Source organism: Myiozetetes cayanensis, unplaced genomic scaffold (assembly GCF_022539395.1).
Source record: "Myiozetetes cayanensis isolate MyiCay16 unplaced genomic scaffold, myiCay2020 scf2-11, whole genome shotgun sequence".
Lineage (NCBI taxonomy): Eukaryota > Metazoa > Chordata > Aves > Passeriformes > Tyrannidae > Myiozetetes > Myiozetetes cayanensis.
Window position 1 is genome coordinate 83,819,492 of NW_026087411.1, and position 27,802 is coordinate 83,847,293.

The following is a 27,802-nucleotide window of genomic DNA, read 5'->3' on the forward strand; positions in this document are numbered from 1 at the left end:
ATTCAGTCAGCCTGTTTATCAGAAATGTGTGCTACTTAAAAATGCCCCGCAGTGGGAGGCTGTTGTGGTTACTGCCAAATGACTCAGAGGAACAGTTTCAGATGAGAAACACGCTCATTTAGTTTGCCCCTGTAATTGGAGATCACACATGTTCAGAAGTGTATCGAGGAATATTTACTTTAGAATCAATTGGACACTTACACATCCATTTTAACTGTCTTCTGAACAACATGCATTTGAGTTGAGGCAATTGAACTATTGAATGAATTTGAGCAGTTTAATGCAAGTTCAGGGAAAAATCACTAGAAGAATAAGGAACAACAGTGAGGTTAATTAATATCTGTAATTAATTGCTGGCACTGGAATTAAAAGAAAATTATGAGCATTCTGTTGAAATTTGTGCAAAGAATATAGTTAATAAACTTAATTATTCACAACTGGATAGAGTCCAGCAGTGGCAGTCGGAGAAAACACCTCTTTTTGAGGAGAGCCCACAGAACACTCATCCTCTATTCATGGCATTTAATGTCTGTCTGCAAATAACTCTGTTATATGGTCATAATTCCTTGTCTGCTTTTTTTTAGTGGACTATTTGATTAACATGTAGTTACTGAGTAGGCAGTAGAGCTGTCCACAACAAAGTAGTTAAAATAGAATTTCTGGAGGGTTTTTATTGCTCTGTCTGACATTTAATGGCCTCAGCACCAAGATGAAGCATGGATGATTTGAAGACAGCTCTGCGAAACTGCACACCAAACTGCAGAGACCATAATGATCATTTTGGGTCAGATTCTGAAAGGCAAACAGATACTAAAATGGAGAGGCAGCCATGATGGGATAATAAAAGTATTTATTCTTTGAAAAGAGCTTTGTACTTGAGGACAAAAAAAAATTTGCTTGTAAATTAAAATATTCTACTTTTGTGAAATGTGAAGATATATAAATGCTTGCTCCTTTTCAGTTCTTCATCATCAGATGCTTGTTATGACAAACACATTAGTTGAATAGGCTTTGAAAAGGTGCAGGTGGTCTTAGATCTACAAAGGATGCTCTTGAGCAAGTGTAATTACTCACTATTAAAAGCCAAAAAGCTCATGATTCTCAGATGTTTAAGATCTAAGTGTTATCCTAAGTGCACTTTAAATCTTTTACTCGGTGAAGATTATGATCACAAGATTATATGTAAAATAAAAATCGGAGTGAAAGATGATAGAGTCTTAACAAAGATGTTTCAGAAGCTGAAGTGTCATGCTGTAAAATTTTTGAAATCAAGAAGAGACAATGTTGATATTGTATCTAATGTACGTTAAAGATCTACAGGAATTTATTCTACCTGAGAATGGAGCATAAAGAGCCCAAATGAGAGGTCTATCATAATTAATAAAAGACTCTGATTGATTTCAATAGGATATAGTAATTTACAATATAGTTTGTGCTGGTAAAGAACTGGCAGTTGACATATAATTGTGGTTATATGCAAGTGTGCAGATTTTAATGAATAGTGGCTTTGTGTCTAAACTTGCTAAGAATATGTATTAAATATTTTTGCTGTTCAGTGTCTACTCTCAGTGTCAGTCACAAGAGCATTTCAACATATGATACATCATAGTGTTTTCTACTCTGCATCAAATGCTTATATTCTGCACTATAGCAGTAAGCACAAAAGAGGAAGTGTAAAGGGTATTTTAATGTTTTCCTTTTGTTTTGCTGAAGACTATGGTTGGAGGGCGGCAGAACAGTGTGGTGATACAGAAGCTGCAGCCTGACACACCATATGCTATTACTGTGTCGTCAATGTATGTGGATGGTGAAGGGGGACGAATTACAGGACGAGGCAGAACAAGTAAGTAACTTCTTCAGATCTCATTAGGTGCAAAACAATATTGATGTACTGCTTTTCAAATTAGCATCGAAAAATTTCCTGTGGTGAAATGAATCCCATCTGTATTTGTCCTTTGGTGTGTTTCAAATATCTAAAGTAAGAAGACCTGTCTACTGGCTGTACCACTGGACCACTACCTCAGACTGGATGCCTGGCTTTTAAGGCTGAGAGAAACCCTAATGTTGCAATGAGGAACGTTTTCCTCATTTAAATTTTTTAATTGTTTTATGCCACAATTTAGTAAACACCTTAAAGCATCAGAAGGCATATAACTCTCATATGTGTGCTGTTAAGCACCTTTAGTTCAGAGACTGATGCACTGTTTTGATCCTGCTATAGAAATCACTGAGTTATTTTCTGTCAAAGACACTCCAGGCATAAAAACCATTTCACTGTATTTAATTAATTATTTAAATATAAATTTATTAATCCACTTGTACATAATTTAATAATGAGCTTGCAATGGAAAGTCAGACACATCAATGTGTTCGGTGAGAAATGAAGAAAAAATCCTAATTGTGTCATTACACAATTCTAAAATAACATCCAGAAATAAATTTCTTTTACTACATTTAACATTGCTTATTCTGGTTGATGGGGCTGATGTGTTCTGATTATTGAAGACAAATAACATTTAACATAAACCACTAAACCTCTTGGTTTTTAAATTTCCTAATGAAACTTTACAGCACAGGTGAGAGAATATGGTTACACATTTCTGACAACTCATTGATCTGTTTCAGAACCTCTCACTACTGTGAAGAACTTGGTAGTTTATGACCCAACCACCAGTACTCTGAATGTTCGATGGGATCATGCAGAAGGAAGTCCTCGCCAGTATAAAGTGTTTTATGGACCTACAGCTGGAGGTGCTGAAGAAATGGTAAATTCTTCGTGTGGATCTCACTAACTGCCTAACCTACAGCTCATGGTGCTGGTCAGAGAAATGCTGCTGAGTGAAGTGGGTCTTGTTTGCCTATTCACTGGCTTTTTTTCTGTTCATGGCTACCCTGGAGAAAATCTTCATGAAGTTCAGTTATTCCCATATGTATTACAGATGTTTGATATTATACAATATACAATAGACCATTAGAAATTAGTTCTTAGCACACACAAGTTTTTGTTTGTTTATTCTTAGGGCAGTGTGTGTGAATGCAAAGCTGACTTCAGGGTGTACAAAAGGTGCTAAAGTTAGCAGAACTTATTTCTATGCATTTTTACTGCTAAAAAGTTATGTAACTGTAGACAGTCAGCTGCAATGATATTTGTGAAAGCAGAAAAATCCGCATTCCAATCTCCTGAAATTACTTAACTGCTAAAGAGCTAAAAAAATTCATGGAAATAGGAACCCTTACTCCAGACTGTGAAATATTATTTCCCAATTGTGCTGCTTCTTCTACATCTGTGCAATTTAATGTGCCCATGAAATAAGTGGTACATGAATTGCCACTGTTTCAATAGCATCTAGAGTGCTACTGATGACAAATATGCTTAAATGCAGTGGAGTTTTATTTTCTAACATGAGCTGCTCATGACAAGAAGTGATTAGCATGTTGTGGTGTAACATAAAGTGTTGGTGGGTTTTTTTGTGGTTTTTTGTTTGTTTGGTTGGTTTTTGGTTTTGATTTTTGTTTGTTTGTTTGTTTTTTAATTTAGAAAGTGACTGCCTCTGAGATGCTAAATAGTAGTCATTAAAGAGATCACTGCAGATTCTGCTACTATTATTAGCAGAACAGGATCTGGACCCAAAAGTGAAGATAGCTGTAAGGGATTGTAAAATAGAGGATAGATACCATGAGCCCTGTTGCTTTAAGCTTCACCTTTTGTAGTTATTATCGCATCCAGTCTGGAAATGAGATGTGGTAGAGGACTAAGTGAGAAACAAAAAAAGCTTACACTTTTTTTTTACATATTTATGTAAGTGTCATGCCTCTACCTTTGTTTTTAAATTTGTAGACCACAGTACCAGGAAACACAAACTATGTCATCCTAAGGACTCTTGAACCCAACACACCTTACACTGTAACTGTGGTTCCAGTTTTCCCAGAGGGGGATGGTGGACGTGTCTCTGTCACTGGAAGAACTTGTAAGTAAAACAGCCTTTTTCAGAAAAATGTTAGGATTTTTTGGTGAGTGGCTCCAATCATTAGAAATTGATTTTACATCAGAAGTGGAATTTTATTTTCTCCAAAGCTAAAACACAAAAAACCCACAAATGCAAAAACTGTTTACCATCTTGGTTATGGTTGCAGCTGTGTAACTTAGTTTTCTTTGCTTATTTGTATGGAGGCTTTCAGTCCATTTATCTCAGGCAAGCTCAGCTCCTAAGTTGTGAATTTACTGTTTACTTCACAGAATAGTAAAATTTCAATTGTAGTGCCAGTAGCAATACTGGTGAACAAACACCAAATATTGGTCTTAATCCATGCTAATGTCCATACTAGTACTTAAAATTTCCTGGGAAGTTTGAGCTCCTAATGTCAGCATGAGCTAAAATGTGTAGTTTGTATCTACTTTTCAGGCATGTCTGATGAACAACACGATAACAAAGTGTTACGATCCTACTTTCAATTTGCAGTATAAACATGTACTTAACTGCCTGGCACGTAGGTTTGGGAAGACTAATCACTGAGATTCTTAAATTTATAGGAGTTAACAAAAGTAAGGTGTTTATCTTGGGCTGATGTGCTTTTCATCTTCCTTTGAGCTTCTGAATTTGTAAATTCAAATAGAAATATAACTTAAATAAGCAACTTTGTAAAACTCAAATTATCCTTGGTCTAGTGGAGAGAGGAACACCAAGAAATGTTCACGTTTACAATCCCACGCCAAACAGCATGAATGTCCGTTGGGAATCTGCTCCAGGTCCAGTACAGCAATACAGAATTAATTATGCTCCACTGACTGGCCCAAGGCCATCAGAATCTGTAAGTAATTTAGTTTTTATACTATTCGTCAAAAGTATGTGGAGAATATTGCTTCCTTCAATGTGTGTAAAAAAATAAACTGATAAACTCAGGCCAACTAGCTGCCCAGGAGTGTCTCTGCTGAAAACAATGTCTATAGGAGTTCAGTCCATTGTAAATAAAGGCTTAATTTGGTGAAATGAGAGACATAAGAAATAAGACTCTCCTGTTTAAAACTGCATATTTAAAATTGAGTATCCTTTACATATTACAGGTAAAGATGAGTTAAATTAAACCTTTTTTTTTTTTTTTAAGAGAGAAGGAAATAACAAATATTTATTAGGAAATGTTTAATTATGAAACCAGATGCCAAGTTCATGTGATTTTACCACTAAACCATTTCCTTACCCTAAATCACTGGTGTTTAAGTAGGTCTTGGTGAGCAGTGAAGTCTGCATATGGGTAAAAATTTACCCTTCAGATGTGAAGACTTCTTGGATATGTGCAGTTTTGAAGTTTTGACTATGAATGTACACAAAATGTACGCCTACATTGTACGTGTACAGATGAATATGTTTTTATGTAAGGAAATTTGAGAATTTTTAATGTCCTTTATATGTTAATAGGCTGTGACAGATTTTACTTTTTTAGTTTTTCTTCCTACGTTTCCTTTTTTTTTCTGAACTATTTTCATATAAAATGTAAAAAATAACAATTCTATTTGCAGTGAGAGCTCCTTATGTATTTGTCCTTTCTTTTTTGCACCTGCTATTGAATTTTTGTCAATATTATTTGGTTATTTTAAGTTTGCATTACTTTTCTTGGATGTGTGCAGCACAGTCATGTTTCCAATTTTTCTGTATTTCACTCAAATTGTTTTCTAAAAAGACATGGTATAAACTGAAGCTTTATTTATATAGGTGCCTTTTGTTTCTATTTTAGATTGTGGTACCAGGCAGCACTCGTGATGTGATTCTGGAGCGCTTGACTCCTGACACTGCTTACTCAATAAATGTTATAGCTCTGTATGCAGACGGAGAGGGAAATCCAAGCCAAGCACAGGGAAGAACATGTAAGAGGCAGTCAGTACTTCTGTTGTGAAATATGTGTCAAAATTGATATTTGAATATAAAGTCGGTTACAGTCACAAATAATATAAGCCACGAGGGAACTTTTGCTATGTTTTCTGTCAGTTGTGGTACATGCGTGATCCCCAATGTGATTTTCACTTGTGAAATAATTGATTTGATTTGAATGCTTAGGAGTTTAAAGGCTGATCTTAAAAATTCAGTTACAGATAAATAATAATTTGTCATTTGGGAAAAAAATAGCACATTAAGATGGGTAAAATTAGTTGTCAATAAAAAAAAAAAGTGCTTCATGTTCTGCGTTTGGCACTGTAATGTATGTGTCAGCCTGCCCAGATGTTTGGTTTTTTTGCTGGAGATACTTAAACACCAACACCTCTTTGTTACAATTTAGCTTGTGGGATCTCGGTTGTCTTACACTTAGCATCTTTAAAACTTGTTTTAGAAATAATATGTACAAAAACGGTCAATGGCAATACCAGGTCACCTATTTTTTGCTACTTCTTTACTTTCTCTGTTAAATCCCCATATTCAAAACAACTTGCAGATGTGACAGGGTATAGTTATACTTGTCTGCAGGAGTCTGAGAAGCAGAATGTATGTAGATGCTCACTTTGCACATCTCCTTGATGTTCTCTCCCCTCCATACTGCCCCAGTTCCTCCAGTTAGACCTTATTTCTGTTTAAGACCTTCAGGCACTGCTGTATTATCATTGACTTTATCTACCTGTGTATAATTATTCAGGATTTCAGGAAGGGCCCTCAGCTTCAGGGCAACTTTTGAATTGATGAGGGTGACACTGAACAAGAAGCATCACGCCCCATACAACCTTCTGTATGTTCCTTCTTTAGTGCCTCGCAGTGGTCCAAGGAATGTGAGGGTGTTTGATGAGACTACCAACAGCCTTTCTGTGCAGTGGGATCATGCTGATGGGCCAGTTCAGCAATACAGAATCATTTATTCACCCACTGTGGGAGACCCTATCGATGAATACGTAAGTTCTGTAATTCCTTAGCAAGCACTGACATGTTCCCAGTTCATTCTTTAGGCTACAAAAAACCAAAGACACTTGTTCTATGTGTTGTACATTTCGCAGGCTATATGGCTTCTTTGGTCATTGTCAATGCTGAGAAGCCATGGTTTGTATGAAATGGGTTTATATTGATGAAGTTGCAGAACATATATGGTTTAATTATCAAATTTGTGTGTAAAATAATCTTAAATATGTGACTTGTGCATTAATCAGAAGATTATGAGCAGAATCTGCTTCCTGGCATTTAATTTAAATGCGATACAATGAATAGCCATCTATTACTTCACACTCTGTTCATTATGGAGTCAGTGTGCTAAGATACAAAATAAACATAAGTCTGCATTTTATAAATTGAACAGAGTTGGCAAAGTCTAGTAAGAAAACAATGGTAACTTTGATTCAGCATCTAACTTGCTGTTGTAAGTTTAGGTATGAATTTTAAGTGTTTGCGTTTCATTTCCTGCAGCTTAATGATACTGCCAGTTATAGTCTGAAACTTATATAAGTCACAGAGTATTTATAGCAAAGGTAGACTCAGATCCTATAGAAGTCAGTGGCAGAATTCCTGCTGACTGCCACCAACCAAAATGTAACATGTCTAGAATGCTATTTAAATGCTGTTATTGCTTGTATATTATTATATAGTGCATGCTGAAAATTCACTGTTTGAAAACTCCCTACTGGACCTTTTAATCAGGACACATATTTATCAACACATACCTTCTTTGCAGAAAACACTGGAAAATTCATAAAAACAGCAAGTCTCAAACAACTGGAAATGCTGACTGGGACATGCTTTTGAGATAGATTCCTCAAGTTACTTTCCATAGTTTCAGTGTTTTATAGCAGCTTTATGGAGCAATACTACTTTTGGGATTATAACTTCATTTTCATTAGAATGCAGCAATAGTGCATGGCTGTACCAGGCAGTTGAGATTCAGGGATGCATAATAGGGATATTTTTATATATCAAAATGTTTAGATCTTCCTTCTCAGACTAACTTGTTTCTGCCAAAAAGTGATATCCAAAAGAAGAAGGCAATGAAAAGGTAGAGATGAAACTGCTGAGTAGTGGAAATAACTTTGGCTTTCACCGCCATTTATGAGCTTTTCCCTCTCATTTTTATGTCTCCAAACACATCATCATGACTTCTTCCTTTCTATAAGGGAACAGTACTGAAATCTTGGTAGAAAACTGCAGCACCTCAGTCTCATGTGAGGGTTGGAACTGAAGAGTCAATTTGGTTTATCTTTCTGTGCTGACCACAGTGTTTTATAATTTGAAATAACAAATACTAATAATTGTTTATAGATTATAACCCTTAATGTATCCTGAATGATTTTTTCTACAGTGGACATAAAAACATTGTGCCAAATGTCGAAACAAATTTCGGGTTCTAGTAACTGTCATTACTGATCAATTACAAGACTGTGAGTGTGTTTACCTCTGTTTCTTTCATGTTCTAGACAACAGTTCCTGGGATAAGAAATAATGTGATACTACAACCACTACAGTCAGATACACCATATAAAATTACTGTTGTTGCTGTGTACGAAGATGGAGATGGTGGACAACTGACTGGAAATGGCAGAACTGGTAACTAGTTTTCGTATTGTGTATTCTTTTTTAAATTTAAGACATATTCCTTGAGCACTCCAACATTGTTAAGGTTTCATTGTTGATTAGGTTTTTGATCTGATTGTTACCTAGAGTAACAATGTGCATTTCTAGAGGTTGAAAAACAGTCATTAGTCTAATTAGAGTGGTTTTCTTTCTTTTTAGTTGGTCTACTTCCTCCTCAAAATATGTATATAACTGATGAATGGTATACACGATTCAGAGTTTCCTGGGATCCTTCACCATCTCCTGTTCTTGGCTATAAAATTGTATACAAACCTGTGGGTAAGAAAACCTACTCATTCTAAGTATACCAGTTTCAGAACAGTGAGTAGCTAATGGCAGATCAGAGTAGAAATCATATGTATCTTGAAATTTTTGTGCTAAATGATCTATTTATTTCCTTTGAATACTGATTTTCCTGAAAGCTTAAGTCTTATTATCAGTGTTTTGTAAGAAAAACAAACTATCAAACAGTTTCATACGCTGAATTGTATAGTTAAAATTTGATACAGTGACCTGACTTGATTTTCATCTCTTTAATACCTCTTGTCCTTCTACGGATATGAACTGTTGTGTGTGAGATGAGTATTGGATAGGTAGTTAGGTGTTAATGGCCTTCATAACCTTTGTTTTATGTGACAATCTAGAAATATACATACCTTTCTAGAAGTTAAACACAAAAATTACATAATAGTCTGTAAAGCTATGTTTATGTTCTGTTTGCAACATTCTAATATGCTAAAATATAAGAACTCAGTATGCTTTGTTTTAGATAAAATGAGATTAACATTTGCTGACATTTAAGAGATGGGAAATGGTTTTGTAGCTCATGTAGTCATGATTCCTTCTCTCTATATATATTTAATGCTTCCTTTCAATCCAAGGTTCGAATGAGCCCATGGAGGTTTTTGTGGGAGAAGTGACTTCCTACACCTTGCATAATCTGTCTCCTAGCACTACTTATGATGTGAATGTTTATGCCCAGTATGATTCTGGAATGAGTATACCCCTGACAGATCAAGGCACTACATGTAAGTCAGAATCATTTTGTTGTGGTCATGCTAGATACATAACCTGGTCTGAGATAACATTGATTAAGAGAAGATTTTTAAGGCAGGTTGTTAGAAAGCCTGATTATCCTCTCATGGAGAATACTTATCATCTGTCCATGGTGTAGATCTTAAAAACACTAAGCTTGGAAACAATAATGAAGATAAATTTTTAAGTAATGATTTGATGATATAAAATTTTCTAGTTTACTTCTGAAAATGTTATTAAGTTATAGTTGGAGTCAATTTTTAAGTCTCTGGGTTACTACAAGATCTAACCATGCAAAGCAGGTCTAGTCTTTTTCCTACTCTGCTTTTACCTCACAGGAATGTCCAGTGATTGAAAGAAACTTCAGCACTTCAAAATGAGATAATTGTAATGATGGCCTTGCAAACTTCTAAAAATTTCCTCAGTTAAGATGAATCAATCATCCTGAGTTTTGCTGACTTAGTACAATCTTTTCATACTGCCATATATATGAGTCAGATTTTGATTTTTGGAAGTTTCTTATTTCAAAAAGAAATCAACTTACTTCGTGTGAACACTCATAAAATGGTCTGTTACCCAATACGGGAAGGGTATCAGATTTTGGGCCTTTGTAAGTAGCTAGGCAGGGATCTTTAGGGCATAACATAAAGAGATTGTAACTGGAACTGCTCTTTCTTTCTGTGAGGATTTTTAAAAATCGAGTTTTGGATTAGTGCTGCTAATATAATTTTCATTTTGGTGTTCTTTATCCCTTACATGCTATTTTCCAGAGAATAGTTTATATCCTTCTCTTTTCACAGTATATTTGAATGTCACTGACCTAACAAGTTACAAAGTGGGTTGGGATACTTTCTGTATCCGATGGTCGCCTCATCGGTCAGCAACTTCATACAGGCTGAAGCTAAACCCAGCTGATGGTAAGTGCATTTTATTTTTTGCATTTTCTGGAAACATAATTGTCCTATGTCAGTGACAGCAACATTTCATTGTCTTTGTGGCAGTCACCCACCATAAACCATGATACATCTCGTTGAGCTTTAAAGATCTGAACGTAACCTGTTTTTCTCTGGTGGTGAAAAAGCTGCAGAGAGGGAGTGCTGCCTATTGTCAAGTGAACTCTCATTAGTGGGAATCTGCTAGTTACCTGGTTTCACATGTAGACTGCAGTGTTACTCTCCAGTATGTTCCAGGGTTCATAATCGCCACACAGTTTCGGTGGGCCAAGAATAAGACTGCTGTCTCATGGGCTCCAATCTCCCTCTCAAGAGGTCTCTAATTTCTACACTTATTTGTACACATATTGAAAGGGGACTAGTGAGTTCTAACTGTCTCTCCCTTGTTGGTTTTTTTTTTTGGACAGGTTCCAGAGGACAGGAAATCACAGTACGTGGATCAGAAACGAGCCACTGTTTTACTGGCCTCTCACCAGACACAGAATACAATGCCACTGTCTTTGTTCAGACCCCTAACCTTGAGGGACCTCCAGTCTCTATGAGGGAGCATACAGGTAGGTAACAGATACTGTGAACCTTAAGTTTTGGCTACAGAACTTGTCTTGTTTCAGCTATAGAAATCATTCACTCCTAAATGGCTTTCAATGCCTCTTTAAGTGATTTTCTTTCCTCTTTCTCTCAGTGTTATGTCAAATGGAATTTATGGGGGAAAGAAAAATTTCTATGCTCTTCTTCAAACCAAGTATTTCCTAGTACTTGGATGAAGAATAGATGCATCATCAGAATGCTGTGTTGCTGAGCTCACATAAAAGTGTTAATTTTATAGTGAAATCATTTACCTTTGTTTTAACAATAGCTGTAATCTCATTTTTCTTGTAACACAAGAAAGTTTTCTTGGACAATTATAAATTTTTTACTTTAGTGAGAAGAGATTAGAATTTTTCTGTTGGATAATATAATATAATATATAGAGTTTTTTCCTGTAATGAAATAATGTATATGAAGTTAAAAAATTTTTATTTCATTTCAGTCCTCAAACCTACAGAGGCACCAACTCCACCACCTACACCTCCTCCACCTCCCACAATCCCTCCAGCTCGGGATGGTATGTTTATTCCTAGAATCATTCAATATTTTTTATGTAGTTGATGCACTACTTCATAATTTAGTTCCATTTTTCATAACCTTAAATAGATTTAAAACTAGCACAACACTTTAGGGAAATTAAGTTTGAAACCTTTCCTAATGCCATTCCTTTGTTCTAGAGCTTTACTAGACCAACATTTCCTTGTTTAGAACAGTAAGGTTCAAACATTGGGGTAAAAAAATCATTGATATTTTATAGCTCTGCAGCTAGTCTGTGAGATTATCTGCTCTCAGCAGACAATTTATGTTTTATGGTAGCTGCTCGGAAAAAAAAAAGTTTAAAACATTTGTATTTTATTCTTGAGCTCTTCCTCATTTCTCGAACTTTTCTTTGAAATATTTTAATAAATGTTTTTGAGTTTAACCTTAGTCATCTGTCAGGTTGACTTTGTGGTAGTAGGCATTTGCTGAATATTGGTCATTCTTGAATTTTCAAATTTTGAAGTAATGATCTTTATTTTATGATGATATGGTTGATGTGTTTAAAGAGTTCCTTTTCTTCGTCTTTCAGTATGCAGAGGTGCCAAAGCAGATATAGTGTTCTTGACTGATGCTTCCTGGAGTATTGGTGATGATAACTTCAACAAAGTAGTGAAATTTGTCTTTAATACAGTAGGAGCCTTTGACTTGATTAATCCCGCTGGAATCCAGGTAGGTTTGTTATTTCAACTGGGTTCATTTTGGAGGGAAATTGAAGATGAAGCTGAATCACTACAGTCACATCTGATTTTTACTTTCTTTCAGGATGCTCTCTTTTTTTTGGTATTAGATTGTTGTACAGCACATGTATCTATCATGAAAAAGATTGTTCAATTATTTAATGCTTATTAAAACACAACAATAAATATTTCAATGGAGAGAGTTGGTATGAATGTGGAGATAGCAGGCTGAACACTGTGATATATTCCATTTCAGGTTTCATTTGTGCAGTACAGTGATGAAGCAAAATCTGAATTTAAACTGAATACATTTGATGACAAAGCCCAGGCCCTGGGAGCTCTTCAAAATATTCAGTACAGAGGAGGAAACACAAGGACAGGTAATTTTGGGCTGTAGTTTTATTTCCTTAAGATAAAATGTTTTCAGAAACTGCTTCATTATCCTAATATTGCATGGCTGAAGAATTAGGTTTTTCTGTTGTGTTTTAGCTGTTGCCCTTAACAGGTGAAGTAAGAAGTTTCTTCTCTTGTGGATAATATGGATGATTCCTTGTTTATTGTACACTTTGCAGGCAAAGCCCTAACATTTATTAAAGAAAAGGTTTTGACTTGGGAGAGTGGCATGAGGCGAGGTGTTCCCAAGGTACTGGTTGTTGTCACAGATGGTCGGTCTCAGGATGAGGTGAGGAAAGCAGCGACGGTCATTCAACACTCTGGTAAGCAATTCACAGTACCTGGCTGTTTCGTTTCCATATTGTTTCAATTATCTGGTCATCGTTTACTCATCTTTTATAGACTCAGAAATGTATGCTGAATATTTGTGGAAAACTCAAAACTGTTGATAGAATTTGCACTCTGTCGAACAGACTTCTTCTTTCTTTCTAAAGCTTTCTTTTTGGGGAAGGATGTGGCTTCCCAAAGTAATTCCTCATGAGTATCATTTCAAAGATGTGGCTTTTAGTTACTTCTTTCTCTTCTTCATGTGTGAACCCCAGGGATCATTGGGAAGTGTACTGCATTCCAGTGTTTATGATTTAATAGGCCTGGGTTTTTTTTTTACATATACCAGTAGATCTCCAGTTAAAGTAACTGCTTTTGATGGAGCTGGGTCTGAATGGACTCCCTTATTGCCTTTTGAGCTGAAAGCATTATGCTTCCTCTTTAGATTTGCTGAATGTGGCTTATGTGAAATCATCTTTGCTGTCCTTACACCCAGCATTTTGCATTGCAGTGCATGAACCGCGTAGCGTCCTGATCCCTGAGCAAGGAGATGTACTTCCTTATTGGAATCACATGCATGTAAACCAGAAGTGATCATTTTCTCTGTCTTTGTGATCTGTAGGGATTAGCTCTATCCAGATGGTTTTTACAGTCTCCCTGGACAATCTGCTTCAGTGCTTAACTACCCTAGTAGTAGGAGAGCTTTGTCTTGTCTTTCACTCAAGCCTTTCTTCGGGCTAGTGAAATTATTGTCTTCATTCACCTAGCTAACCAGGAAAAGAGTTGATCACTGTCCACTATAACAGGCCCTCATATTTGAAACCTGTTGTCATTTCCTCTTTCTGTCTTCCCTTTTCTAGCCTAAACAAATCCATTTCCTTCAACCTCCTTTTGATCAAGTTTTCCAAACCTCTTATCACTTTAACTCTCCTCGCTACTTGCTTTGGTTTCTACATATCTTTAATGTCATGCTCAAAGCTGGGCAGAGCGTTTCAGCCAAAGCTTCACCGCAATTGGCTACAGAGGAATAATTGTCTTATTTTTGAAAAAATAAAGATGTAAATAAAAATAGCTTTATCATTTGGAATAAATGTGAGTTCTGCTTTCAGCCTTCAACCAGCCCACTGTCTGTGCAGTTTCTCATCAATGAAATTTACACCTGGTGATGTGATTGGATCGTAGGGTCTGGATTCTCCTTCTTTGACTTAAGACGTCTAACAACTAAATGTCTAGTCTAAAGTCATCATGTGGGGTCCTTTTATGGTTAGTGAAGAGAACAACAGATAGGCATCTACAGACGATGACTTTTCCTTGAATTCAGCATTGTAGGGAGGTGAGATGAATTGTATTCTGAATCTGCCCATGTCTGTTTAATGAAAATAGAGAAAGACTAGACAAGTAGCCTGGACTTGTTGTTAACTTGGAAAGTAAAAATTGGTAAGGTGAATACTACCCTAAGAAAGAGAAACTAAGAAACGTGAAATGCAGTAGATGGCAACAGATAGACAACTGGATAACTAGTAGTCTGCACAGAGATTTGGCCACAGGGCAGATTTAAGATAATATAGAGTTGAGAGAACTGTACATATTGCGTTGAAGAGTGAGGGGACTATGTAGCCAAGGCTGCATGAGATTGGATAATGCCCCAAAAAATCAAGGAGGAGAAAGTTTTGAGAGAAAGATGCAGAAAACAGTCTAAACCTTTCTGAGCTTTGACAGGGATGAAGGGATATCCAGAATGTATACTGATACGTAGATCCTGAGAAATCAATGATAGAGATGGTTTGTGAAATATTGACCTGAAAAATGGTAATGTATATTTACTACATTTCAAGTAACAAGTGTTATTTTTACAGGCTTCAGTGTCTTTGTGGTTGGTGTGGCTGATGTAGATTACAATGAGCTGGCCAAGATCGCCAGCAAGCCCAGTGAGCGTCATGTATTTATTGTTGATGACTTTGATGCCTTTGAAAAGATTCAAGATAACCTTGTCACCTTTGTGTGTGATACAGCTACCTCAAGTGAGTAGAAGACATTGGTTTTTCTGTTCCCAAATGAATTTTGCTTATATGCTGCTACAATTGAGTTGCAGGTTGACCTTGGGGTGGACACCAGCTGCCCACCAAAGCTGCTCTGTCACTCCCCTCCTCAGCTGACCAGGGGAGAGAAAATATAAGAAAAGGCTCTGGATCAAGAGCAGAAAGTGATCACTCACTGGTTACTGTCATTGGGCAAAACAGACTCAACTGGGGGAAGTTATTAATTTATTGCCAATGAAATCAGAGTAGGATAATGAGAAATAAAATCAAGTAGTAAAACTTATTCCCTCCACTACTACCTTCTTTCTGGGGTTAACTTTACTCCCACTGTTCTCTGTCTCCTCACCCCCAGCAGCCCAGGGGGACAGAGAATGGGAGCTACCGTCAGTTGATGGCATGTTTTCCCTGTTGCTCCTCCCTCCTCATGGGGAGAACTCCTCACACTCTTCCCCTATTCCAGTGTGGGGTCCCTCCCATGGGAGATAGTAGTCCAAGAACTTGTCAACATGGCTCCTTCCCATCAGCTGCAGTTCACAGTGGGTCCCTCATGGTGTCACAAGTCCTGCCAGCAAACCTGCTCCAAGGTGGGCTCCTCTCTCCATGGGGCCACAGGTCTTTCCAGGAACCTGCTCCAACATGGGCTCCTCCAGAGGCTGCAAGTAGATATCTGCTCCCCTTGTAGAATTCCAGGAGGACAGTCTGAATCATCATAGCCTTCACCACAGGGAAGACCAGGAATGCAGGGGAATCTCTGCTCCAATGCCTGGCAGAGTTGCTTCTCTCACATATTCTCACACCTCTCTCCGGTTGAAGGTTGTTGTGCCATTGCTGCACATACATCTCCCACTCCACCCCATTCTACCCCACCCCACCTCCTGCCCCTTGTTAAATCTGTTATCCCCTGGTTGCGACACCACTGCTGATGGGCTCAGCCTTGGCCAGTGGCAGGTCCATCTTGGAGCCAGATGGAACTGTTGGATACAGGGTAAGCTTCTGGCAGCTTCTCACAGAAATCACTCCTGTAGCTCCCCTGCTAGCAAAACCTTGCCATGCAAACCCAATACAAGTTGCCAACCCTTTTAAGGTGCATAAAAAAAAATTTCATATAAAAAAGTTATATTTTGTAATACCTGGACGTAGCTTAAGGGAGCAAGTTACTTTTTTAAGTAGTGCTGCATTTTATGTAATCTTGTCTTGTGTTTCTTAAGTACTGGTAAACAGAAAGAGATTAACAGTCAATGACAACTTCTGTTCTTTAAGAATTAGAATGATGCCTGATGTGAACTGCAGGGCAGTACTTACCACTGGGACAGGGTTGCCAAAGAGGTACAGCTACAGTGTGTGATGCTGTTTTAAAACTATCTACAGTTCAACTTGAGTTGTTTACTCAAGTGAAATCCTTCTATGGCAAAAAAAAGAAATTCTCAGGCTTGTCATGTGCAACTGTGTCCTCTCTAACTGCCTCATCCGCTGGCTCCTGAGGAGCTACATAAATATGCAGTTTTTCCTTGTGAATCTGACAGCTATTATGCAGCTCGACTCATGCCTTAAATATTCATGGAAAGACTGTGTCATTTTCTTCCTTTCTTCTTATGAATTATACTCTTAAAATATTTGTGGTTTCATTTCTTGTTCCATACAATTTGTCACAGTAGAAATAGCCAGCTAAAAATGATGAGTAAAGATTTTGACAGCATATCTACCACAGCACAGGACACAGTATGACAGATGTAACAAAAGTTGACTCATAATTAGCAATAGCATAGACTTCTTGGTAACAAAATTTTCTGAAGTATATATATGTTCATATCATGTTAGGTTTTGTAGTTTTGAATTATATGTTGTTTCCTGTCTTTCAGCTTGTCCCCTTATTTATTTGGAGGGATACACTTCACCTGGTAAGAAATTGTCTAATATTTTGGCATGAGTTCATTTGTGTCTTGTACAGCTCTACAGTTTCTGTTTTTTATTTTCTCTCTGGACTTAAAGGTTTCAAGATGCTGGAATCATATAATCTAACAGAGAAGCATTTTGCTTCCGTACAAGGTGTATCACTGGAATCAGGCTCTTTCCCAAGCTATGTAGCGTATAGACTCCACAAAAATGCCTTTGTCAGCCAGCCAATAAGGTAAGTCAACCTGAAAGACTCATATTTAGGGTGAGCAGATGGGGAAGGATTAACGGAGTTTTTAGATGATAGCATTAGTGTTTTATAGAAGATGCGTTAATTTGATGTTCTTTTTACTGAACACCAAGACAAAGAGTATCTATCATTGCTCTCATTAAATGCTGTTCTATTCCTTCCATTGCAGTCACAGTTCATTAATAATCCAGTTGTTCATTGTTCTTTGAGATTATGCTTCTTAACCATTCCAGTTGCCTATAATCCGCAGTTTATACTTAGACGGTTGAACAACACCCTCCTTAGTACAAGAAGCTCTGCATTGCCAGAGAGAAATGGTTTCAATATGGTGGGATTAGCATCTCTTCTTTCAGAAGCGTTGTTCCTACTGCAGTAGGCAGCACACTGATGCCACTGATTTAGGGCAGTTTCTCCTCCACTTGACTTGCCTTATTTGGCAAATGGAGTGGAATTTTCAAGTGCCTGTGGTTTTAGAGCTTGGTTATGGATGGATAATATATGGTCATTCTGGCCAACATTTTTTCCACAAAGAACAAAGAGACTTAGTTAGCAGTTAGTTTTACAAAGAGGGGAACAGTACCTCTCTCTTCTCCTCTCTCTTTTTTTTTTTTATGTTTGTTTCTCTCCCATTTATTTAAGTAAGTTTCAAAAAGGTTATTCTGGGTCAGAGGAGATGCCTAAAGATAGCCCATTGTTCCTGTTAAATTTAAGGAAATTTAGTCTTCTTTTCATAGAAGCCTTTGAAACCTTCTGAAATTCTGCCAGATTGGGTAAAGATCAGATCACAAGCACAGGAGCTGAGGTTTATGAAGAAATAATTTCTCTTTGCCAGCCTTCTCAGATCACAGCTTTAAAAGCGGAGAACTTGAGGACTTTTGAGTTCATTGGCATGCGTTAATAGCTATAGGGGCAACAGTTCTCTGACAGCCTGGATTTTTACAATCTAGGGAAATACAGATAATCCCAAATTTGTGTTAAGATAGACCTTGCATTTAGCAGGATCAGCTGATATAAAGATAATAAAAAGACAGACTTCCTATTTATTTCATTTTTCTTATAATGTTGTGTTACATAGTCTAATGTCTGCTGTAAGAGATGGATGACTTGCCAGAGTATTCTGGGCACTTATTTTTTATGAGAATCCAGAAAATAAAACTCAGTTTAGACTGAGTCAGCAAAGCAATAAAAGCGTACTGATCCCAGTGGCATAGTTGTTTCCATATCTGAAGGAACTTGTTATCCGGGTTATAACTTGTGTTGGTGATTAGGATCACCATTAATACTTGCATTCTTGCACTGTGCTGCGTGGTGGTGTTGACTTAGTGATACATATTCATTGCAGTGTCCATAATTGTAGGTACATAAGCTTTGCCTTATATACCAAGGAAGTCCTCCCTTCATTTTAAGGTTTTTATGTTTATGTTCACGTGACCGAATCCCACCCTGAGCTCCATTATAATAGTTCAGGAAAAGCAGTAGCCACCTCCTTTCTTACAGTTCCTTTACTGCATTCCCTCCCTTCCCCTTTAGAAAATACTGGAGATTGTTTCAAGCATGGTTTTATTTACTTTTGTCTCTTTGCTTTTTTAATGTCTAACAGTCCAAATACCTCATAGTTAAACCTGAGCTGCCAAAGAATGAGCTGGAGCCCAAATGCATCACTAGTTGCAGAGAAGACATGGAATATCTCCTTTACTGTATCTATGCCTGAAAGGCAGCAATAGTTAAGTGCTGTTGCTTGACTGAAACAGGCCAGATATGAAAAGCATGGTCTTTTTTTCTGTACTTATCATCAAGGAATTTAAAACATGTGTAGTTTATACAGAATCTTGCCACACAAATACATAATCGAGAGTTCTTGGTCATATTCTGGTTTCCTCTGTACTGGTGCAGGGAACAACAGAAGACAGGCTGTGAGTTCATCTCAACAAATCACATAATGTTTTTTTATCACAACAGAATTTTCTATTTGAGAGGGTAGTTAAAATATTCTGTTCCATTGAATGCTGTGGTTTCCCTGTTACCCTTGTGTCTTTTCTCTGAAAAAAGAGCAAATGATGAAGATCTTATTTTCCTCATATTTTTCCATGTGAAAAAATGTCTTTGTATTTTTTTAACAGAGAGATTCACCCAGAGGGATTGCCGCAGGCATACACAATCATTCTGTTATTCCGACTCCTACCTGAATCCCCCAATGAGCCTTTTGCAATTTGGCAGATTACAGACAGAGATTACAAACCGCAAGTTGGACTTGTGCTTGATCGTAAGGATGATTATATTTATTCCATAGAGAAGCTATATGTTATGTTACTTTGCATGCATTCTTCCCAAATATTTCCAATCCCAAAGCATTTCTACATGATAAAAGGATTATATATTTTTTGGGTTTTAGAGATTTTTTTTTTTAAATTTTGTACATCTATTATTAAATTAGGAATAATTAATCTAAGTTACATTTCAACTTTGGTATGATCTCTAAAATCAAAGAAAGTACATCTATGTACTAATGGGTCATTAAGACCACCAATGATCTGTGTTTACCCAACTGAGGGATAAACTAGATTTTATCTATAAGTGTATCTCAGGATGGTGGTTTCAGTAGTACATGTGAAATGAAATGTGTTATTTTCATTTATTGTAGCTGCCAACAAAGTGCTGTCATTCTTTAACAAGGATACACGGGGAGAGGTTCAAACTGTAACTTTTGATAATGATGAAGTAAAGAAAATCTTTTATGGAAGCTTCCATAAGGTAAAGAATTGAAATTTTAAGTCTTTTTTTCTGAAGTGCTGTTTTTTGAAATACAAGATAACTAAGCAGAAGTGACTGACAGTTAAATCTGTTCCTTGGATAATACTTTAAGTTGACATAGGGACTTATAGACCATGTAAAACAAGATCTCTGAAGTTATAGCTTTACTTTGAACCGATGTAAGAGATTTGTCAAGAATTTTTCAAGACTGTGTAAGAGAAGGGATATATCTGAACAAGAAATCATAGCCTGGTTCCTGGCACATGAAAGAGGGAGAATAAAAGATAAACTTGAAAAAAAAAGAAAAGGAAGTTGTGGTGACAAAAAGCCTTGGGGGGAGGTGTAGTGATTTGAAATCATTCAGAGAAGAGGATGATGTAGCCAGAGAAAGTGTGTAGGAAACAATGTTGGGATGTGAATGACATATTGAAGAAGATTCTTACGTTTAACAAATATAATACATGTATTTTGTATGTGTGAATGTGTATTCATATGTTTTTGGCTTAAATTCATTGGGCCTAAAATATTCTGTTATCATATTAACTGAGGAAGCAATGATAATGAAAGAGAGCCCATAAAAGGTCTATTTGTGATTTAGAATGAAACATGTATTTTTTGAATTGTCAAAGTGATTAGTGAAATCCTTGCATGTTACTGCATCTGCCTTCAGTTGTGATAGTTTTGTCCTTGCTTTTCTAATTTTGTGCATGGAATTATGAAAATTTGATTCTGCTTCCTTACCTCTAATAACCCAAGTGTTTAGATGTCAGGCTACTTATATATCTAAAAATAAATTTAAAAATATTTTCTTGCTTGTTAAGCATATATGTTCAGGGCAAGAAAGTGAGTTGCAATTGCAACATTTTTGATCAGCTGAAATGCACATTCTCATGTTTTCATTTATCTCCCTTCTGTTTAGTTTAGTTTCATCAGATGACTAAATATGGATAGAGTATAGCATTTGTTTTCTTTATGACTAGTGACTTCCAGCATTCCTTTGAGGATACTGATAAGGGGTTGCCTCTGTCAGCTTCCAGATACTGGAGGTCACATTTTCAACTGAGCCGTCCTAGACTGATAGCAGGGAAAGATAGCTGGTGCCAGCATTATGATGTTTTGTGACTTCATCTGTTTAAAATACAGAGGATTACAGAAATCACACAGTACTATAAAAGCTATTGATTTCCTCAGAATTTGACAGAGGATAATTTCCCAGACTGGTTCTATGTTATATCCAACTATTCTTGTTTTAGAATTTATTTAATGCCTAGTTATTTTTCCATATATGAAGAATTGTTTACGTCCCTGATTTTGTAACTGATAGTTACAATTAGCTTTGGATCACAACTGCATTAAGCAGCCTATATTTTGTCCTTGGCATTCGGCTTTTTTTTTTTTTTAATTTATTTTACTTTTTTTAATTTAGTAGGACAACTGAATTTTAAGGAAATGTATGACTCTATTGGAGTGAGAAAAACTGTCAGTATAGGCTAGGATATATGTTGTTTTGCTGTTAAAGTTGAGTAAGAACAAGAAGTACTGTTTAAACACAGAGAAACATGTAGCATGCCTCCTTTTACATATCAGTGTGAGAGTTGATACTTCCCTTCTTCAGGTCGGTGGTGTGGAGCTGTCTACGTGCTGTACTGCCAGCAGTCTATTTTAAGTGTCTGCTGCTAATTTCATTGGTGTTTAGAATCACATTTTTCCTTGTAGTTTCTCTAAATGTGCTTGAGCTGAGCAGAATTATCTGGCAGCACTTACAGTGAAGCTCTGCTCATTTATCAGAGCAAATAAGGCATAACTTGCAGCCCCTGCTATATGCTAGAAAAACTAGCAGTAATGTAAAATTGTTTGTTACACTTGCTGGTGAAAAACAATTACAGGGAAAATAAAAAAAAATCTGAATTTTTTATCTTTAATCTGCAAATTTTCCTAATCTGCATCCAAATGGTATTTGGGATTTTTTCATCATGTAGCTAAGCTGATTTCTCTGGATTCTCTCCAAGATGATTACTAAGATTGCCATCTGAGTCAGGTTGTAAATGTGGCATCATGGGCTTCCCCAGCTCACATGCTGGGAAAGCCTTCCTTATGTATCAGCCATGTTGATTAACTCCTAATAACGGATTGCAGTAGTTTCAGCTGGATGAAGGAAGGAAAGTAAGGCTAACATTCCTGAAGGTACTTCTGCAATTTCTCCTACCATCCAGTTTCAAAGAAATGGCAAATCTTTACAATGCAAGAAGTTTGTTTTCCAAAATATCAAACATTTTTGTGGTTTTCTTTTGATGACTTAGTGGCTCGTTTGGTGAAAGGCAGTTAACTACACCTAACTGTAGGGAAATTTACTTTGGCGTACTTGAACACTCTCTGTAGCATAGCTATGGTGAAAGCTGTTGAACCTGGCAAGTCCCATAGGAAAAATTCTGCCTGCCTGAGACAGTCATTAAGTTTATAACTGATGTTTTGGACAGACAGGCAACTTCTACTTTCTTACCATGCTAGACTTCCTTTTAACTTGCCCTTTTGCAGTAGTTAGCCACAGAAAATTTGGTAATGAATTTATGTCTTTCTCCTGATACACATACGGACATTAGTTTGCTTAACTTACTGATATGATTCCCTTAGCAGTAGATCAGAACACTGTCAAACTTTATCTTATAAGGTGTCCAGAGAGAAAGATTAAAGTATGTGTTCTTTCCTAAAATCTCATCAATGAAATGGTCAGAACTGATTCTGTATGTTGGTGTGTTAGAAATTGTTGAAAACAAAAGGTAGCAGGCTTGAATACAGAGATGTTTTATTTGCTGTAAACGCTGTATGCCTCATTTTATTAGATTTATGTCTAGGCCATGAGATTTAGGCTGTAATTCAATCTGACATTAAATCAGTATTTGAGTCAAATTGACTGAGTCAATGACTTGGAAGAGCTCTGCTTATTTTTGATTGCTGGTACCTCTTCTTGTTTGGATGGATGGGCAATGCTCAGCAGTTATTCCTGTTTGAACATTTTCAAGTTGATGGTCTCATTCAGCATTGTGATGTAGATTCACCTCTTCTAAGTTTTGTGTGCAGATAAAAATGCAATAATATCCGTTTGCTATGCAATGCCTTTAAATTGTGACAAATATTTAACACTCCAGGTGAAGGCCTTGTGTGTTAGGCACCTTTCAGAATTAGTAAATTGCATTTGTGATGAGTTTAAACAGGATGATGCATTAATTAACCTGCAAAATTTAGTCATACAATCAAATGACTGAGTAAAAGATGTATAAATTATAATGAATTTAAAGTTTTGGCGTGGCACTTATTTTACTTTATGGAAAGTCTGGCATTTAACACCAGATTATACTTTGCATACATTCAGTTATCTTTCCATTTTTTTTTAATGCTTTGCTCAATGAACATTGTTGGGAATACTAATTAAAAAATCCACTTGAATATAAAGCATAAGCACATAATTTTAAAAGAGTTTTAGGTAAACTATGCTGATGCCTTGGAGAAAACTCTGCATGGAAAAATATTTAATAGGGAAAAAGAAGAACAAATTCTCAGGGGATTGTTCGGGCACTTATTGACTCAGGACATTTAAGGGAATCTCTTTCACCTTTATGCCAATTTTTAAAGCAGTATTCAAATAACAATATGCTTCTGAAGGGTTATGTACTGGGATAACAGAAGCTTTGAAACATAAATGCCTACCTCAGGGATTCTTTACTGCTGATCTTAATGTATTGATATTTTAACAATTACTTAGATGTTGTAATGATGTATATATAATATAGGCAGTATTTAAGGTTCTATAAAGCCCCTGAAAACTTTGTTGCCTTAAGATGATCTTCCATCAGCTGCATGTGCTAAAATGACAGACCCTTTTTTGTTTCCTTGAAACTCCTTAATGTTTTCTGTTTTCACAGAAATATAGAAAAGTCATGTATGTTAACGTTTGCCATACGTGCTATACATTTTTGGAAAGATAATATCTACTTAGATTTTGTTTGTTCCTCTCTGTGAGGTTTCCCATAAGCAATTCATTCTGTTCTCCTGGTAAATGTACTCTCTTTATTGCAGTCATTCCTTTCGCCCTCCTAAATTCCCCCTATTTCCAATAATTAATCTCTTCCTCTTCTTCCTTGTTTTCCCTTATTTTAGCATGTGTTTTTGTAGCCATATTTCTCTCATGGAAATTTCTCTCTTGCATCTTCCATTATTTTGTCTTGTTCTGGGCAGGCTTCTCTGGTCACTTCCTGCATCTCAATGCAGCTAATGCCTCTGGTTGAGTCATCTGTGGAAACTGAACCCTGGATCTTTGGATCTGAAACAATCTACTCTCTGAGCTACAGGCAGAATCTATTAGCCCGTGGGCAGTCACAGACTCATAAACCTCTTGTGTGGTCCCAGACATCAGAGAATGCTTATATTCAATTCTTCTCAAAAATTCTATTTTTTACTTTTATGCTATCTTAAAGCAATTTTCAGGCAAGCTTTTTAAATAGCTAATTATAGTTCAACTATTACATTAAACAGTATTTCTTAGTTGTGCTTGTGTATTCATCTTATTGACCTTCAACACATTCTAAAGAAGTTATTAATGTCACAGACTGTCCTTGAGTTTGAATTTTTCCACCAGTTGAAATTAAAACAGGTTTACTAGGAAGAAACTTTCAAACAGTACTACCTAATCAGTGAAATACTGTTATACCCTATGTGCCTTTTCTAAATATTATGCTTAACTTTTTTCAGGTCCATATTGTTGTAACTTCATCAAATGTTAAGATTTACATTGACTGCAGTGAAATACTGGAAAAACCAATTAAGGAGGCTGGGAACATCACAACTGATGGCTATGAAATCCTTGGTAAACTTCTAAAAGGCGACCGAAGATCAGCAACAGTAAGCAATAAATATGAATCCATTCATTAATGCAAGCCCTTGAAATTTTCTGAGGAAAGAGATTATAGATTAAGGATTACTAAGAAACTAGTGTTGCACCCAAAGCTTTTAAGTGTCTGTCCTGTAAGACCTAATATACTTAACTGAGAAGTTTGGTCATGATAGCTTCTCATTCCAGCAGAATTGCAAGAACAAAAATCACATAGCTGAAAGTTGCAGTCAGGTAGATTCAAACAAGAGCAGGAATGTTTTTCTCTCAATAGGAAGAGCAGTTAGTCAGTGAATGCATTTACTGTGGATTCTCTATCATTGAACATTTTTATAGAATAATTTTTATTCCTAAAAGACATTCTCTAATGAACAGGTTTTAATTCTGACATGTCCTGTGGTGACTGTTCTGCTGGGTGATCAGAGAAATTCCCAATGAGTTCATGAGCTATAAACCTGTAATGAAAAAGTGGCTGCTGCTATGAAGGTCACATCAGTTATTCTGATATATACTTAATATGTAATCAATACTATTACCTGGGCTTCATATTAGGAGATTTAAGTCTGCAGTCTGACCCATGTGTGCAAACCCTAACAGCTGGTGAAGATTCTTGGTGCTCAAGAAACCATCAAATGTTTGGTTGTATGTATCAAACTACAGGATCATAGCTCTTGGGGTGAAAGAGAGGAAACTCCTTTTACCCTATATAAGTCTACCTAAGATCCCCATTTCAGCATTTCTGCAAAACCTTTTGCTGTTAATGTCAGTGAAAAGTTCTGTTCATGAATCTGAATTAATATATGACCCAAGGACTGCAGTCCTCAGAGCAGCTCCAGAAGTTTTTCAGCCAGATTTCATGTTGAACTCTACAGGCACTCAGCTGATGTAGAAATTAATTGATATTATTTATTAAGCATTGCGACATATTTCTTGAGTCGCATTATTTGGTTATCTTTTGCCCCAGAACAAGAGCTAGCATCAGTGTTTGAAGTTCTTGTACGCTTACGTAGGCTTGCTTTTAAATTTTTTATTATTTTAAAATCCTAAATCCTTTTTCTGTCAGTGTCAAAAGAAGAACTGAAAGTATGGATGACGTTAACCTCATTAGAAATAAATAGAGGAGTAGTTTTTAATCATAATGTCACTAGATTTCATAATTAACATCTCTCATCTTTCAAGATTATTCCATTCTTTTACAGTTAGAAATCCAGAATTTTGACATTGTATGCAGTCCAGTTTGGACTAGCAGAGACAGATGCTGTGATCTGCCTTCAATGGTAAGTATAAATGAAATAGAGTCTATTCAGAAAAATGTTATTAATAGGAAATTTAGCAATATCAATATTAGCCTGGTCTTATACCTTGTACCGACAACACCTCTAAATCAACAGTTGTCAGAGCAGCCAGTGAACAATACTGCATTTCAAGGTTTTGTAGGAAGAAAGGTTGTAATGCTAGAATTGAGCCCCTAGGAGTGGTGCAAAAAATGTCCGTTATAATTTCTGTGATATTGCAGATTCTATGTATTATGAATGGAATAGCTATATAATTTTTTCTATTTAATTTCTTCTTGGATTAGCATTCAAAAAATAACTAGTATATTCTTTGTCAGTGCAAGTTGATTGTCCAATGCATATAAACATTAGAGCAACAGAAATTGCATATGAGTTTGGTTTTACTTGTGCCTCTGTTGTTGGTGCCTTGCATAGCTCGCAGAGAAAGTTTGCTAAAAAATATAAAAGGTGCTGTAGAAACATTTGGAAACCACTGTTGAGATGAGAGTTTTATTTTTATTTGAAAACAGGCTAATAGAGAATTTTCCTGCTGTTGTTTCAGAAAAGCATGCTACCAGTGAGTACTTTTCTTTAAAATGACAGTAATTGTTGTGATTGAATTTTCAGAGAGATGAAGCAAAGTGCCCAGCTCTTCCAAATGCTTGTACTTGTACTCAAGACAGTGTGGGACCTCCAGGACCTCCTGGACCAGCTGTAAGTTACCAGCTATAACTATTTGCATGAGAGAGGCTTCTGATTTTTAAATGTATGGAAATAGTTTTGTGTTGATCTCTGGTTTTGTGGAAAAAAAAAAAAAAGAAAAAAAAGAGATCAGTCAGAGACATAGTGTCTATCAACATGTCCATGACATCACAGTAATCTGTCCCCATTTCATCTTAATTTCAAACACAGTTGGGCAGCTCCTACCACCTCTGTTCATTTGTATAATCTTTTCCTGTATTTCCAATGTGATCATCACTGTGAATAGCTCCTCATTGTTTGATAGGCTGAAAGATTCTGGCCCAGTCTCAGCTGTCTTGCACATCGTGTACAAGATTATTTTTAATGGACTGTGCAAATATTTTTCCTAAATAAAGAATCAGGATTTCTCTCCAAGGAAAGATTCTTTACCCTGTCAGGGAAATAAATTAGTTACTCTCTTTATTTTTTGTGTGGAGAGATAGTAGTCTCTGGAATGGATTAATTGCTTTGAATATAAGGGAGTTATACTCAGCTCAGTAGTCCTTCTACTTTGAAGCTGTCAAAGTGCTGCATGAGAAATCTGAAGCCCAGATGAGTTGTCTGGTAGTCCACTAGAGAGGTAACCAGAGATTTTGATGAATATAAATTGAGAAATTTATATCTGCAGAGACAAAAATCACAGTAATTTTCATCAGCTGAATTGGCAAGGCTGAAGCTGATGTGGTTTACCTGAGTTCCTCATGCATCTTTTATTCTAGTACTCTTTTTAGCAGTGATCTGTACACTTCAAAACTTTGTGATTTCATATAAGAGTTTGTTAAAGAGGATTCATAATGCACACCAGTTTTATGTACCTTTTCTTTCTGTGTATAAAATAAATTTTCTTTCCAAATACTCAATTTAGGGTGGCCCAGGTGCTAAAGGTCCCAGAGGTGAAAGGGGTTTGACTGGATCATCTGTA

At 36.4% G+C, this 27,802-nt stretch overlaps 1 protein-coding gene across 4 annotated transcripts in view; it reads left to right on the top strand.

Annotated features, from left to right (window-relative positions):
• COL12A1 (collagen type XII alpha 1 chain) overlaps window positions 1–27,802 on the top strand; it is a 99,673-nt gene that overhangs the window by 53,531 nt on the left and 18,340 nt on the right. For all 4 annotated transcript variants that reach the window (XM_050315132.1, XM_050315135.1, XM_050315136.1 and 1 more), the window contains 24 exons: window positions 1,714–1,843; window positions 2,626–2,765; window positions 3,839–3,968; window positions 4,667–4,809; window positions 5,731–5,860; window positions 6,729–6,871; window positions 8,378–8,507; window positions 8,694–8,813; window positions 9,416–9,562; window positions 10,370–10,486; window positions 10,930–11,076; window positions 11,553–11,627; window positions 12,180–12,319; window positions 12,584–12,707; window positions 12,900–13,043; window positions 14,904–15,068; window positions 16,946–16,984; window positions 17,076–17,214; window positions 19,350–19,492; window positions 19,871–19,980; window positions 24,727–24,876; window positions 26,065–26,142; window positions 26,767–26,853; window positions 27,746–27,799. In XM_050315132.1, the coding sequence (XP_050171089.1) occupies window positions 1,714–1,843; window positions 2,626–2,765; window positions 3,839–3,968; window positions 4,667–4,809; window positions 5,731–5,860; window positions 6,729–6,871; window positions 8,378–8,507; window positions 8,694–8,813; window positions 9,416–9,562; window positions 10,370–10,486; window positions 10,930–11,076; window positions 11,553–11,627; window positions 12,180–12,319; window positions 12,584–12,707; window positions 12,900–13,043; window positions 14,904–15,068; window positions 16,946–16,984; window positions 17,076–17,214; window positions 19,350–19,492; window positions 19,871–19,980; window positions 24,727–24,876; window positions 26,065–26,142; window positions 26,767–26,853; window positions 27,746–27,799 (2,925 nt within the window). The remainder of the gene's footprint in view (window positions 1–1,713; window positions 1,844–2,625; window positions 2,766–3,838; window positions 3,969–4,666; window positions 4,810–5,730; window positions 5,861–6,728; window positions 6,872–8,377; window positions 8,508–8,693; window positions 8,814–9,415; window positions 9,563–10,369; window positions 10,487–10,929; window positions 11,077–11,552; window positions 11,628–12,179; window positions 12,320–12,583; window positions 12,708–12,899; window positions 13,044–14,903; window positions 15,069–16,945; window positions 16,985–17,075; window positions 17,215–19,349; window positions 19,493–19,870; window positions 19,981–24,726; window positions 24,877–26,064; window positions 26,143–26,766; window positions 26,854–27,745; window positions 27,800–27,802) is intronic.